This window comes from Parasteatoda tepidariorum, chromosome 3 (genome assembly GCF_043381705.1).
Source record: "Parasteatoda tepidariorum isolate YZ-2023 chromosome 3, CAS_Ptep_4.0, whole genome shotgun sequence".
In the NCBI taxonomy this organism is placed as follows: Eukaryota; Metazoa; Arthropoda; class Arachnida; order Araneae; family Theridiidae; genus Parasteatoda; species Parasteatoda tepidariorum.
The window spans coordinates 62,000,729-62,017,731 of NC_092206.1; the positions used below are offsets into that span (position 1 = coordinate 62,000,729).

The 17,003-nt window shown below is 27.1% G+C and overlaps 1 protein-coding gene across 1 annotated transcript in view; it reads left to right on the plus strand.

Annotated features, from left to right (window-relative positions):
* The window catches only part of LOC107451201 (ubiquitin carboxyl-terminal hydrolase 24), a 69,539-nt gene extending 52,773 nt beyond the window's left edge, over positions 1-16,766 (plus strand). Inside the window, exons 50-59 of the mRNA XM_016067220.3 lie at positions 3,029-3,148; positions 4,318-4,413; positions 4,933-5,044; positions 5,124-5,242; positions 6,505-6,618; positions 6,731-6,796; positions 7,285-7,375; positions 8,006-8,084; positions 10,584-10,752; positions 13,215-16,766. Of these exons, the coding sequence (XP_015922706.1) occupies positions 3,029-3,148; positions 4,318-4,413; positions 4,933-5,044; positions 5,124-5,242; positions 6,505-6,618; positions 6,731-6,796; positions 7,285-7,375; positions 8,006-8,084; positions 10,584-10,752; positions 13,215-13,400 (1,152 nt within the window). The 3' untranslated portion in view covers positions 13,401-16,766. The remainder of the gene's footprint in view (positions 1-3,028; positions 3,149-4,317; positions 4,414-4,932; positions 5,045-5,123; positions 5,243-6,504; positions 6,619-6,730; positions 6,797-7,284; positions 7,376-8,005; positions 8,085-10,583; positions 10,753-13,214) is intronic.
* The last annotated feature ends 237 nt before the right edge of the window (positions 16,767-17,003 follow it).

Here is a 17,003-nt window from a genome sequence, read left to right on the forward strand (position 1 = left end):
TATCAAACATTTTTAATTTCTGCCACTTACTGTTGTTCAATAAGAGAACAGGGTTCCCGCGGCCTTGAAAAAGCCTTGAAAAGTACTTGAATTTCATTTTGATTTTCAAGGGCCCCTAGAAGTACTTGAAAATGATAATAAGTCCTTGAAAATTTCGAAATGATCTTGAAAAGTATCGAAAACTCAGGAAAACAGCCCTATTTCCAGTATTTCTATGTTTAACTTTTTGACGCGCGTAAGTGTGAGAGAATGACTTCTCCGTCTTTCAGATGATGACACGTACTGTTTGATTTTAGGATTTTATGTACGTTTGGCTGATTTTAGGAATTTTAAATATTGGGAACTGCGCCAGATTCTGACAAAATCTCGATTCTTATTCAGGCGATTTTAATATCAATCATCGATCTTCGTATTAGACTTATTTAAAAATTATGTGTTGCAGGGATGAAAGACTTCCACGAAAAAGCGGAAATCCGCTTTTTTTTTCTCCAATTTTGAAAATTTCCAACCATGTTCCAAAAACTAAAATTTTTGGGAAGTCCTATTGGAGAAACCCAAGCAGCCCGAACGATAGTCGGATTACCGCGACTTCTGCTATAGAGTGGAAAGAGTCTAAGCGTTTCGTTACAAGCGCCGATATTTGATTATTTTTTTTTGTTTGGCTGATTTTTGGAATTTTAAATATTAGGAACTGCACCGGAATTTGCTAAAATCGCGATTTTTAATCAAACGATTTTAATATCAATCATCGATTTTTGTATTTAACTGATTTAAAACTTACGTGTTGCAATTTTTTTACGCGATTTAAAAATCGTACTAGCAATTCCTATTCACTCAATTTCAAAATCCAATATCGCGATTTGTATTTAAGCGTTTTTAAAACCCAATATCGCGATTTGTATTCTCGTGAGTTTAAAATCCAACGTCGCGATTCGTATTCACGCATTTTTAAATCCAATTTTGCGATTCGTTATCACGCAGTTGTAATATCAGATATCGTTTTTCGTATTTGTACGCTATTTAAAAATTACTCACTGCGATTCGTATTCACGTGATCTAAAAATTATGCATCGTGATTCTTATTTACGCGATTTAAAAATTCAATATCGCAATTTGTATTTTCGTGTCTTTAAAATCCAACAGCGTGATTCGTAATCACGGGATTTTATAAATCCAAAATCGCGATTCATATTCACGCGATTTTAAAATCCAAAAACGCGATTCATATTCACGCGATTTTAAAATCCAATATCGTGATTTGTATTCACGCGATTTTAAAATCCAATATCGTGATTTGTATTTTCGTGTTTTTAAAATCCAAAATCGCGATTCATATTCACGCGATTTTAAAATCCAATATCGTGATTCATATTCACGCGATTTTAAAATCCAATATCGCGATTCATATTCACGCGGTTTTAAAATCCAACAGCATGATTCACATTCACGCAATTTTAAAATCCAAAATCGCGATTCATATTCACGCGATTTTAAAATCCAACAGCACGATTCATATTCACGCGGTTTTAAAATCCGAAATCGCGATTCTTGAAGGAAGTAGAAGTAAGCTTTCTCTTGAATTAGTTACTGTAAAGATATGATATATTTTTCATTAGTAAGTAATTTAATAGTCGAGCCTTCCTATAATTGCTTAATTTTTTTTTATATATTAGTGATCAAAATTTTAAAATTATATTTAAGAAAAATTTAAAGTTAACTGTCTAAATGCTTCTGCCACTTTAAATATTGAATAAAAATCTCCCAGTATCATATAGAGCACTCCCCCCCCTCCTCCTAGTGACCTGTGTTGTAAAAGTTCAGCTTTTTTTATTTTTGTCCACTTTAATGCCTGGTGTTGCAATTCGTTTTCGCGTGATTCAAAAATCGTACTCGCAATTCCCATTAAAGCAATTTAAGAATCTAATATCGCAATTTGTACTTAAGCGTTTTTTTCAGTGCAATTAGTTTTTCCGCGAGTTTAAAATCCAATGTCGCTATTCGTATTCACGCATTTTGCGATATCAAACGTATTATACTCAACGTATATTATGCGGCTTTCGTATTTATACTCGATTTGAAAACTACTCGTTGCAATTCATATTCACATGACCATGGCAAGTGCGTATGATCGATGCTACTGAAAAAAAGCTAATTCAAGTATGAGTGGTTAATTAAAAAAGTCAGTGACCAAAATTGTTACTAAGAATCCATCAGAAGTTATTGAGGTGAAAGTTTGCAACTGTTTCAATTTAAAATGGTTGACTGGTAATAAATTTAAAATGATAATCAAGCTGCAACATCCAATAATTGATTAATTTTCTTAAATAGAAAAGTGGTCGAAAGTTCAAAATTATATTTAAGAACAATTTAAATTTCACTGCCTAAATGCTTCTGCCACTTTAAATATTAAATAAAAGTCTCCCGCAGAGTAGTTTTTAAATATCTAATTGATATCAGAGTATTATATAGAACAATCCCCCCTACCCCGTCTTCTGCCCGAATCTTTGCTTATTCAGACTTTGTATACCTAGCTTAAAATAAGCCTTAATGCAAAATTCAAACCTGACGTTTTTATGCATCATGAATTTTATTCTCGACTTGATGCCAATCACCCTTGTTTTTTTTTTATATATATACTTAGATCACTTTCCGAAATCAAGAGAGAGCAATGGAAGTCTTATTTTTCAGTACTGCTATTATCGACTAACATTTATCGTCAAAACATTTTAGTTTAAAATGTTAAATTTTAGTCTATCTTTAACTAAAATTTAAGTCCTTGAGAATTTTATAATAAGTCTTAAAAAGTCCTTGAAAAGTACTTGAATTTTATTTTTATAGTAGAGCATGAACCCTGGAGAAGCTTTATTCATTCTCAGCAGCTGAAGAATTTATTATTGCTTCTAATTATTTTTAATTGGTACCTTAAAGTGCTAAAAATGTTCTTTGTTTTGATTTTAAATTACTAAAATTCCTTCATTGTATAGTTTTATTCCTTACTTAAAAAGACTTCCTTTGAAATTGATTACAGACTTCTCCAAACTTGCACAGTATTATTATCCATCTTCTAGACATGCTGTCCCATGATGTGCCAGATAATTGTAAAAGCTGTAGCCAATACTTTTGGTTACTCAGTACTTATGCCCAATTGGTGAGTATTTATATTTTTTATTAGCCTATGTACCTATTGCTTGCTTATTGTTTTATGATTTTTAAGGATATTAACATGACCAGGCCCGTATAATATAGACGAAAGTGTGAATGACGTACACAGAAATTTTTCAACTATTACTCAAGAGGAAAACAAATATTGATTTTCACACTTTTTCTTACCAATGCAAACTTATTTAAAATTACATTCACATGATTTAAAATCACATATCGCGATTCCTATTTTCGCAATTTAGAATTGCACATCGTGTTTTGTATTTTTACAATTTTACATCAAATATCGTGTTTCACATGCACACGATTTGAAAACCACTTTCATGGTTCGTGTCCAAGTGAGTTAAAACTGTACATTGGAATTGGTATTTGTACGATTTTAAAATGAAGCATCCAGATTCCTATTTACAGGATTTTAAAGTCAAAAAATCGAGATTCGTATTCGCTTGATTTATGCATTGAGATTCATATTAACCCAATTTAAATAAATATATAGAATCTTTGTGAATAAGTTTTTCAAATATATTCTTCGTTTCTTTTGATTGTGAGTTAGTAGAATTTCTTGAACAATGGAAAATCTTCTTAAATATTGTGAAAGTTTTGTATAATTTATAACTCATTTTTACTTATTTTGCTCAAATTTATTATGGAAGGCAATAAATAAAGTGTGTCTTCATAAACTAGAGGTTTTAGTGAAGATGATCACAAATTGTTGCAGTCAAAGATCAACATCAGAGTATACTTTATAGTAACTAATTGACCTTACACTTGTTTAGACGACTTCTCCAAAATTTCCACTTTACAAAGGCATTTCGATAATATGTTCTACATAAATTCAAACTTCATAATTTGATTGTGAAACAAAATTTCATTAATTAAGAATTTTTTTATGATTTTATTTATTAATACTTTAGTAATTAATTTCCATTGTTTTAATTTTGATCTTGTTTGTTCTTTGTATCACACACACGCACACACACAAAGCCCCACTAAAAACTGTGTGTGAAACTAAATTATGTTATGGTGCTATTATTATGAACCTTTAGATATTGCTTCTAAAGTTAATATGTTGATTGATCTCATAATGCAATTTTGGTTTGTTTTATCAAATTGTTACCTTTTGCTTTGTTATTGATTTAATTTTGAATTTAATAGGGTCACAAAACATGCAGTCATCTAATCCAGAATAATGCTTTCCAAAGACTTCTTACTTTTTTGTTAGGACCTGCATCTGCAAATATGCAAAGTTTGGTAAATATATTTTTTCTTTATCAATAAATGGTATAAATTTAGCTAAATTGATATTTAAAGCTAACTGAAAGATTAGCTAACTGATGTATATTTGATAGAATGTTTTTATTTTAGGTTTTTCCATAACGTAAATCTTTGTCTTAATTAGTTCTTTAAACAGCATTAAAAAAGCTTATTAAGATGCTAGTTTATTTATAATGTTATAAATATTAGATTTATTATGTAATTATTTTGATTTTATAAATTTTTTTTTACAAAAGTTGAAAAAATTTAAATTTAGTAAATCAGTTATAAAATATGTTTATAATTGTTCTTTATTCTTTTCAAATTAGGATATAAGTTTTATTTTCCCTATTTTTCCATAAAAAACTCCTCACTGACAAATGTTTAATGCAAATGGGATTTTCCATTCTCAATTACCTTCAATTGTTTGGTCTATTTCTTGTTTAATAGTAATTTTTTTTTACATAATAATTCTCAGTACATCATATTAATGTAAACATTTTATTTAATGTTTAGGAAACCTTCCCAAGGAGATGGACACCCTTACAAACACAGGAATTTGGATCTCTGCATATAACTATGGCATTTTTAACATTAAGTTGCGATTTAACGCCTCACAGAACAACTGGTAATTCTATAATTTTCATACTGCCCAATTTAGAACTAAATGTTTCTTAAAAGCATTAATAATACTTTTTAAATTTTAGAACTGGAAGATTTCTCCGAACGCACTTCTATTTGGTCCGCTAGCGAAACATTTCTTTCTATGCCGAAAGAAATTGCTGATGCTTTATATGGTCCTGGTTCACCAAGATACTTACAGGAGGTAATATTGCTTTAGTAGTTTTTTAATTGAAGAAATGCAATTATAGTTTTTAAAATTTATTTTCACTTTTGATTGCCATCTAATGTATGAAATATTTTAGTAACTTTTACTATTATTTATAGCTTTCTTTGTATGTTTTTCTACAATATCTTTAAAACTTTAATGATAATTTTTTATTTTGCTTGGTGTAATATTTGTGAACCGATCGCAGCTTAATTCACAAAGTATTGCTTCAATATTAATTAAAATTAAATAAATTAAAAGTCTTCAAAAATATTTGTCAAAGCACATCATTTTACATTATGAACATTTATGAAACGTTAACATTTATGAAAATACAAAATTTGTTCTAACAATATAGAATTTAGATTTTTAATCTTAATAAGTATAATAAAAACTTCTAATGTTTAAATGAACTTTTTGCTGGTACTTCAAATACTTAAATAGTACACATGTTAAAAATTCTTCTACTTGTTTTTGTTTTACAAACTTTAATTCTTATCTCAAAATATATTCAAGTAAATTTTTTGATATGAGTATTTTTATCCTATTTAAATCTGGTATCCACCCAATATATGAGCAATTTCAGAGCTTGAAACTTTGCCTCCCACAGTTAGTCATAACAAACATTATAATTTCATTTTTTAAAAAAAAAAAATTTAATCTAAAAATTTTTTCCCTACATCTATGAATGAAGTTCTAACAGTTTTTGTTAAGTATTATATCTGTGAAATTATAAATACAGAGTGAGCATAGTAAAAAAAAAAATGAGAAAAAGTGCAAAAAAAAGAAGAAAAAAAAATCCCTTTTAAAAGTGTTGATAAATGAGATAAAAATGGTTATAAAAGTAATGCCATCTAGGAGAGGAATGGGTTGTTGAATAATTAATACAACAAGGTGAACTTATACCTTTCATTTGGCAGTGTTATTTAAGTATGTCATATGTAAACTGAAAAATTTATCTTGCTCAAAAATTATTGTAATATTTCCAAAATTAATACACATCTCGTAGTAATTTGTATACATATAGCTCTTAATTATTATATAATTGTCAGAAGATTCTCCACATTTAACTAATTGTAAAATTTTACAGAACTGTTAAAAAAGTCTTATCACCAAACAATTTTCAACATGAATAACAGCTGCATTCTAAGTTTTCTTTGACAATTTTAACTTTTTCTGTTAAAGTAATTTTAAATCAAAGTTTTATCATATTATTTATTTAGAAGAAAAATGTAATCTATAAAAATGCTGTTTAATAGGTTGTGAGTGCTTGCAGAGAAGTTTCTGGATCTATATCTGTTTTTACTGATATGCTAGTGCAGTGCTCATTTTGTAATGAAATTTTCTCTATTTCCGTTATTCGTCAAATTATGGTGAGTATGAAATTTCCAAGATATGTCTGTGTAAAGTTTCAAATTTAATTTTGAACTAAGTTTTAAAGTAATTGTGAATAAATTAACTTATCTATTTTTGTATTTTTATTAGCTTCAGTACTCATCTGTGCCATCCAATGAATTGAAAAATCTGTCATTTCTGTTATTAGAAATATTAGTGAGTATTAAACTTATCATTTTGGATTATTTGTTTAAAATTATTCTACACTTATATAGTTATTTACATTATACAAGTTATTAGTATTATACAAGTTATTTAGTTATTTATTTTTATACATACATTATAGTATTATACAAGTTATTTAGTTGTATGTTGCTACTTTTATTTATTAAAGGGTTAGGTAACTATTGGTAAAAAAAAATAGAAATTTTTTTTCCCTGCTAGTCAATGAAATAATTCAAAATTCTGAAAAATTTCCTTAATTAAACAACATGTGAATTTTAAAAATTGATTTTCTAAAATTATAATTTATTTTATCCATTATTAATTGTAATCTTTTTAAGACCATTTTTTTAATACAGAACATCTTTTGCTATGTTAATGTGTTTATTCCATATCCATTAATTCATAACTTATATGATTTGCATTTATAAATTTTTTTAAGTGTTTGTTTTTTAAAAATACCATTGTTTTATATATTTTAGGCTATAGAAGATTCCTTGCAGTTAAATCGTGTACAACTAGTGATTGATGGAATGTGTACTGAAAGCCTTCCTTTCTTTGATGGAATGCTTGGTAGGAAAATAATTACTCTTAAAAGTCAATAAATTAATTTAGTAATTTACAAAACTTGATATCTATTCTTTCATTTTTTTGACTCATTAAAGCTTAAAAAACTTCCAACCTCCCTTTTTGTATATTTTATTGTCTCTCAATATTTCTAAATTGAACTGAAAGAAATTTTATTACGAATTCAGTACACTAATAATAGTCTTATAATAACAGTTATTAACAATGTCTTTTTTTTATTGTAGTAATGCTGCATTTTAAGGCATATCCCAATAACACAATAAAACTTATGTGGAGTAATCTATTGTTTTTTCAATCGCTTAAAGTATCTTTTTTATATTTATATAAAGTTCAAAATGGAGAGAAAACAAGGCAAAAAATACAGAAAAATGAACTTATTGTTTTTCTTAATTTTCTTCGTGTTTTTTTTTGTTTTTATTTATTATGCTATATATATATACTGTAAAAAATTTCTGAACATTTATTAGTGATTTTTATTGTGTGCAGTTTAATTATTTTCATTTTCTTGATTTTTTTTATTATCCTAGAAGTTGTAATTTTTTGAACAATTTATTCATGAACATTTATTTGTTGTTGAATTTTGTAATTAAAATGTGCTTATATACGTTTTTATAGCTATTATTCGAGCCAACGAAACTAGTGATAGTCGTAGGTCATACCAAGGAGTGAAATTTCTTGTTAGTCTTTCTTTAAAGTAAGTTTTAGTTTCTCCTTTTACAATTTCTTAACTGACTGAATGTGTTAACATTCATTTTAATTCCATGGAATGTAATTTTATATAGGTTTGTGAGTATTGGTGTAGGTGATTTAAATCATTTGCATTTATCTTTAGCTAAACTCTTAGGAGATTTCTGTTTTTGAGGATTCTTTTCGTGTAAATATTATTGGTTAATTTGATAAAGCTCTGTTTTAAACCTGTTTAGTAAAACTGGAAACATGTCTGAAATTTACTGTGTTTGGCATTTCTTTTCACAAAAATAATTGCTTAAATTGTCATTATTTCGAAAAAGCATGTTGTTTTAAAAGTTTACAAATATAACAATTATAAATTGACGACTTAATTATCAGATACATTAACTGAACTTTAATTTTGACATCGGCATTTTATTAAAAACTTAGGAATTTTTTTAAATATGTTTTTATCCGAATCATCTGTAAGCATTTTGTTAAAAAGTTAAGAATGCTTATAATTAAGTTTTTATCAGAATCTTCTAAAGTAGTTTACTTTAATAATTAATTTATCAGTTAGTTACATTAAATGGTTTTTGTAATAAATAATATTTCACTTATAGTTTTAAAGGGAGAAAAAGAAATCTTGTAGTAAATTGAACATATATCTGCCAATAATATGGTCAGTGCTGTTTTGATGAATTTGTTGATTGTTATTCATAAAAGATCAATTTTTAAATACAGTACACTCTCGATTATCTATGCGCGGATTATCCGGTTTGCGGTTTATCCGTGCTCCTTTCGGAGTCACAAAATTTTTTTTTAAAGAGAAACATTTTCAAGATTATCATGCATGTAAAATATATGTTGATATGAATAGAAATCTTGTCAAATCAGTCTCGCCATTTATTAACAGAATATGAATCTAATGTTTTTTATTGATAATAATTGCTGCAATAGTAAGTTATGAAGTTATAACACTTTTTGAAAGCAATATTCATTATTGGATGCAGTATATTAGGAGCATGGTCAAAGGTAAAATCGTCTACGTTATCACGATCGTGGAGAAAGATCATACCGCTTGATCTTCTTATATTCAAGAATATGATAACAGTATTTTTGAACAAAGAAAAGAAATCGTAGGTTTAGAAATTCTTGATGAGGAACATTTAGAAGATTCGTTTCAAAGTGATGTATGTGAGCTTGACTTCCAGTATTTAACAGATGAGGAAATTTTTACTAACTGTGTTGTTAAATCAAATAGTGATGATAGTACTGATGCAGAAGATGTAATAAATGAGGGAAATGCAATTCCTGATTTTTTTTTCCAATGGCAGGCACTGAATTTGAATCTTTGCCTATACTATGCCAGAATTGTTGCTCATTTCGCGTTACCCAGTGGGCACCTGTGAACCAACGTCACGGAGGCGAGCAACATTGCCCACGCCACACTGCCACAAACCCATTTATAGGGTGGACCACATTCACACATCATACACGCACACAACAGAGGACAGCACAAAGAGAGAGAGAAACATCCATGCCCAGAGCGGGATTTGAACCCGCAGCCTATGGCTTCACAGTCAGGCACGCTAACCGCTCGGCCACCAGGCCGGCATTCCTGATTCTGCTGCTCTACAATCTGTGGAAACTTTATTAGATTGATTATATGGGAGAACGAGGATTTGATTACGGTGAAGTTACTACTGTACGTAAAATATGTGTCAATGTACAGCAAGAGATGAACAGACAGCGGAAGCAAAGACGCATTACACATTTTTTTAAGCAGTAAATGTTAAATTCCTAATTTGATCTTATACAGCATGCAAATGTAAGTAATTTTTATATTTTTTGTACTGATGTTCATTTTTTCTTTAATAAAAAGGAGTTTTTGGATTATCCGTGTTTTTCGATTGTACGTGCGACCTGTCCCGGTGATTAACCCGGATAATCGGGAGTGCACTGTATCTTAAATTGTTAAACTAATAAATGTATTTTTTTATAATTGTTCATCATCAAATTTGTGTTAAGCTATTCATTTTTTGTTTTATGTTCTGCATTATTTATGTTAATTTATCTATATTTAAAGACTATGATTTCTATGACTGGGTTTCTTTCGTTTATCATAAGTAGCTTTTAAGAATACAAATGTTAGTTTTAAATAATTTAAAATATTGGTTGCATTTTTAAAATATTTTTTCCAGTACTTTTAATTCTGCTTTCTGAGCATTATAATTTGGTTAATTTTTCCTTTTATTTTCTGATTAAATGACGTAAAAATTTTTTGTTGTATGTAAGCCATTTAAGTTGCAACTAACTGCTTCCAGCTGGTAATGATCAGAGAATTAAGAAATTTTTTATTCTCTGTTAAAAGATGTGAAATATTTTTTGTCTATGTTAATAGTTCAAGAGTTGAAATAACTTTTTTTTTATCAACTTTTTTTTCTTTGGGAAGGATAAAATTTTCCATTGAATAGGCTATAGAAAGGTTTTTCATTACTGACTTAAATATTTTATTTTTCAGGTGCTCAGTTGCAAAAGATTATCTTTTACAAACGCCAGATAAGTGGCAATGGGCTGTTAATTGGCTTAAGAAGATGATGTCAGAGCATAGCTATTGGACGCCATCCAATGTTTCTGTTTCCAATGAAGATTCAAACACCAAAACATTTCAAAGGACAGTTAGTGCTCAGGTTTGTCAGTTAAATGAATCCTTTATAGATAATGCTGGATGAAAAAAAAAAAATGTTTCTGTCCAATCTATTTTAGTGGACATAGTACATTTATAAGTATAAAACAGGTTGATGTGCTGGTGTGCTAGTGCAGTATTAATTTTTCCTCTAGCTTTTTTTAAAATTGGCGATTTTATAAATGTATTCATTTCAATATAATAAATCATAACCACTCTTAAGGAAAAACTTCAGTAATGGTTATTATTATAAAACATGTTTTATAAAAGTATGCTTTAAATATTTATAGTTCTTATACTATTAACAATATAATAAGCAACTTTGTGTAACTTATTGTTCTTTTTTAAGTGGAATTAATAATTTTCATTTGGAATTACAGTGGAGAACAAATTATTTGGGATACTCGAGAGCATCACTATCTCGGATGTCTGAATTTCTAGGTTTTCTTGATCGGCCAAATTGTTTCATTAATCAATGTTTTATCAAACCTAAACTGCAATGAAAAAAAAAAAAAAACATTTTGAAATAAGAAAAAAAAAAAGAAACCGAACTCTTCTAAATTAAAAAAAGAAAAAATGGTAGAAAAATAGCATTTTGAAGAATAAAAACAATTACAAGTTTAGACAAGAAAAACAAATTTAAAAAATACAAAATTCACATTTACTTTTTGAACATTAATTAAACTTACCAAATTAACTAATATAAAACAAAACCAATGATTTAAAAATGCAATATATTTCATACCTAATTGTAAAGAAAAGAGAAAAAGATAAAATAAAAGGAAAACTTATTAATCAAATGAAATAAAAACAACACTTAAAAATTACCAAACAAAAATGATAGTTTAAAAAGGTGCTAACATAAATACTTAAACCCCCCAGAGGGATGATATTAGGCAGGATATTATAATATAAGGCAGAATATTATAAGATCAACTGAATTAAAAAAAAATCTTAATCATTAAATTTATGATTAAAAAGAACTAATTTATTAAGCATAAAAATTTAATATGAAGGGTGAAAAAAAGACATAGTGGAAATGTATCACTTTTAAAAACAAAGCTGCAATCTGCTTCATAGAATAATCATCTGGTATTAGTAATAAATAATTGTATGCTTAGATTAATAAAGAATCTTATTTTATTTTTTTTATAAGCGAAGATGATTTTTAATGATAGCATATGTGATTCCACATCAAGCAAAACTTGCAAATGATATATATATAAGTTCAAAATGGAGATAAAATAAAGAAAAATTATAGACATATGAAAAAAGGAGGGGGGGGAATAATAATTAAAAAAATAACAAACAACTGATTAAAAAAAAAGAAAAGAAAAAAAAAGAAAAGATAAAATTTTATTTAAAAAACCGGAAAAAAAAAGATATAATCTTTTCATCAGCCGACATGATATTATATCCGCAAAAAAAAAAAATGCTTTCTGATATTGTATCAATATAGCCAAAGCAAAGTATATTAATACAATAGTGTGAGGAACACTCAAAAATTGCAACAAATAAAATAGAACACAATAAGTAAAAATAACACGTAAAAACAGAAAATAAAATAAAATAAAAATAAAAAACAGTATAAAACATACACTATAAAGCGAGTTGCAAAATCAGATGTACTTACATGAATGGGAAATTTTTCAAGAATGATTTAAGAATGTTTTCGCAACAAGATTGACAGATTACAAAATATGAAAACAAAAGCGCAAATTGAGTGTAACTAGAGGAATATAAAGTGCCGTTATTACTGCATTGCTGAAGTGATTTGTTATGCTGTGCATTGATTTGTTAGTTACCAAGGATGGGTCCGAAATGAATGTGTGCAAGGTAATATTATACTGGATAATTTAAAAAGTTGGCCATGAATAATATTAGAAAATAAATATTTATTTAAAAAAATATATAAAATAGAAAAGAGAACCATATTTGCAAATAATTTTAGCCACGGATTTGCCCGAAATGGATTTGCACATGGAAAAGTTATATAAATTATTAAAGATATAATCTTCCTTTTGATTAATAAATAAACAAAAAAACTTGCATTATCATTAATCTCTTGATTAATACAAGAATTAAAAAATACTGAATATATCTTCAAATATCATAAATGAATGAAAAATTATAGAGAATATATATATATTTTACAATATAACTTTGTTTTTAATACTTAACTTCGTTTTTTCTTAATAATTTTTCATTCATTTATGATATTTGAAGATATATTCAGTATTTTTTAATTCTTGTATTAATCAAAAGATTAATGATAATGCAAGTTTTTTTGTTTATTTATTAATTTTTTTTTATCTGAATACAACATAATTTGGATTATACATAATTATTTTTAAGAATGTTTTGAATTTGCTGCTGAAAAAGTTTGAAAGCAATATGTTAATATTATTAATAAAAAAAAACTTTGTTATTTTAAGAAAATTAATGTTAAACATTTTTATTATAAAGGACACTCTTGCTGAAGCCACTGCCCTGCTTGTTGGTCTGGAGTCACCCGATTCTAAAGATATTGTCATGGATGTAGATGAAGATGATAAAGAGATCACTGTTGTAGATAAAGTACCTTCTCATTTTTCAGCAAAAGAATTAAGAAGAGCTTCAAGAATGCAAGGTCTAGATTCTATTGATACATAGACACCTCAAGCCTTAATGGGGATATTGTTGTGCCTTTTTAATAAATGCCAAAGTTAAAACTATTATTGTACAGAAATCAACTTTTTGAAGAAAAAAAAATATTTTTGTGTTACGAAATCTCAAGGTGCTGCTTCAATAATAATGTTTTGTTACAAATGTGTTTGTACAGTTAATTATTTTGTACAAGACGTTGAAATATTTCCGTGTATTTTATTGTTAAAAATTGGTATTTGTGTTGCTCAAGAATAATAAGCTTTCAATTTTAATCTTTAAGTACTAATTGTTAAGGAATGCTTGAATTTAAATTGATATTGTAAATAAGTGTAAATAGTTATGTTGAAGTATGAAATTAATTCTAATGTACAGCGCAGAAAAAAAGGGACCGTCCTGGATAACATTTGATCTAATGATCAGATCTTCACAATCTAGGACTTAATGGTTCGAGGAGGTGATTTCAAATATGCTAACCAATAAGTGCATACGATATTTTAAGTTATGAAATCACACCCAAACATACTTTCTCTGAACAAACATACCTTTTTTTTTATATAAACAATTTTTTTAAAATTTGATTTCTCGGGAACTATTCCACCGATTTCGCATTAATTTGTATTTTGCCTTGTAAAATTACATACTTTAAAATGATGTAAAAAGTTGTATTCTTTACAATTCAAAATTTTTTTGACTCTTATTTAATAAAATGATAAAGAACAGTAAATACTTACTTAAATTAATTTTTGCATGGACCTATCATTGGATAAACGAATTTAATCTTTGTGTGCAAAAAGTTTTCAGTTCTCCAAAAAAGTTCTTCAGATATGGCGAAGTACGCAAAAAATAAAAAAGACTTTTTAATTAACATTAAGGGGTCCAAATTTTGGACCCCTTCCCCGATTGAACTAAGAAGACTACATTTCCCAGATTGTGGCAACCCCATATATATTTAGGGAGAAGAAATCCAAATCTTTTTTAAAAAGGGTATGTTTATTCAGAGAAAGTACGTTTTTGTGTCTTCTTTTCTAACTTAAAATATCGTTTGCACTAATTAATTAGCATATTTGAGGTCACCCTCTTTAACCATTTAGATTGAGTCCTAAAACGTGAAGATCCGATCGAAAGTTATTTAGAGTGGTCTGTTTTTCATTGGTGCATTGTACTTGTAAATTGTGTTTGTTATTCTTAAAGGGCATTAATTGTAAGAATTTGTAACTGTGTTTTATTTTCAGCTTTTTTATTGAACAAATTTCTTTTTTTTTAATATACATTTTTATACTTTTTTAAAGTTTTATTTTTTAGTAAATTGGGCTTCCTATAAATACTTTAGTCAGGAGATTTCTTACTGTATTATTTTTTTTTTAAACTTTGTATGTAAGGAATATCACATACATTTCTTATGTTCTAAAAACAAGAATGGTTTTCTCTTGATTGCTCTTGCTTTTAAATGTTGTTTGTAAGAAATGAAAAAAAAAGATTTTTTTTTGTTGATTTTTACGACTGTTTAGAAAAAGTATGTTTGTAAAAACAATGTCTGGATAGAAAAAAAGTAACAAACTATATGTATTACTGCTTCGTTAAAATCAAAATTTGCATAAATGTTTTGCAAAATGTCTATTAAATAGATGCACGTAAGATAAAAGCATCCACTCTTAATTAGCTTAAAAAGTTTATTCCGTATTTATTCTTTATTTGTAAAATATTCAAACGATTGTTGCTTGTTTATGAAGTATATCATATATTTTTACGTGTTTTATTTCCAAAATGAAGCAAATAAGTGCCCTGTAATTGATGAGAAATCATATAAAGTTGGGGGGGGGGATACACTTAATTTTGGTGTAAGAAGAAATTTACAAAAATCTGGAAACTTTATTTCATTAAATATTTTTTTTAAAAAACGATTTACAAAATATTTGGTTGATTTTATATATTTAAAGGAGGTTCTAGTTTCCTCTGCACATGTATGAGTGCAACACCCTAACCAGCACAGTTTCTCAGTTATTGAACAATTCAAACTTTAAGAATGTACTTTTTATTTTAGTTGATAATACAAAAATATTCCCTTAAACTTGTGCCAATTTAACAACTCTGACTTTTATTCTGTGAAATGATTTTAGATGAGTCTTGTTTAAGTGTAAAAAAAACTTGGATCTGTTTGCAAAATTTAAAAACTAATGAAAATGATCATGCACTGAACTTTAGAAAATCTATTAAACAGTTAATGGGATATACAGTATTTAAAATCTTAGTGGTGTAGTTCCTTATCAAAAATTATAAATTGTGCGGAATGCATTTGTGTTTTAGAGTTTTTATGGTGAAAATTATTTTTTATATTTTTCTGATGTATTGGATAAAGGTCCATTGAATAAGGGATGTAAGAAAGTAAACATCAGTGAAATCAAGAGCACCCGTGATGAATACCAGTGAAATATTTAATTATATTTTAAACTGTTTAAGGTACTTAATAAAACAAGAAATGGAAACACTAGAAAATCAAAATAATTTTAGAGGCTATCGGTTTGTTTCTGTAGTTATTTGTGACTTAAAAATCGACTTTATATTTTGAAATAATATTTATAATTTATGTATTATTTTATTCATTCTTAAAACATGATGGTGAGATATTTCTCTACTTAAACATTGTAGTATCCATTTCTTCCCGGTTCTTTGATTACCTAGATTATTTTTCCTATTTATACATTTAAGAATATAGTTTCCCAGTACTTTAATATTTTTTATTAATGTTTTGTATCTGGTGCTAATATTTCTAAGTTAAAGTTACTTATATAGATATTTAAATTTGTTGCTATGGTGTATTTTATCCATTTTAATCAAAAGAAATAAATGAATTACAATATTTGAATTTAGATTTAAATTTTGTTTTAAAGTTTGTAGTGTTTTAATGTACTGTTTTTGATAAATTTTAAGATTTATGGGTATTAAATAAATTTCTGTTTTTTCTGCCATCCATTTATTATTTTGTCTACAAATGGGTAAAACAGTATTTGAGTAATTTTTTGTTTTGACATTTCCAAGACATGTCTTTTTTCCCCTTAAATTATGTTAAAAAAAATATTTAGAATGATTTTAGGATACAATAGAGTAGCTGTTTTCTGTAAATTGTAGATTTCTTGAAAATTGTATTAAAGGGATAAAAATTATGGGTGCTTGCTTACTGGAAATACCATTAGTGTTATGACTTTTGAGCTCATTGTGTTAACTTTTATTGTAGAATTAAATTATATACATACTATGTATTTTTTAATAAAGCAATAGTTTTGTGAATATGTAAATACAAAGTTGAGCCTTTGAGTTTTAAATTTTGCCTCTTTTTTTCGTTTTTGAAATAAAATATTATTTTTGTATTTTTAATTATGTTTATTTGACTGTAAATATATCATCACAAAATGACAATTTTAAAAAGAGCATGCTGTAAAAGTCAGTTTGATAGGGAAACGATATTAAAAAGTACATAAAATTAGCTGTAATCTAAATAAAATTTTGGTTTAGAAGTTACAATAATACCATTGTTTGAAAAAAACTTTAAAAACTATCGTTTTTCTAAAATTATTTTGCTGGCTTAAAAGTTCTATGATTTACCATCACTAA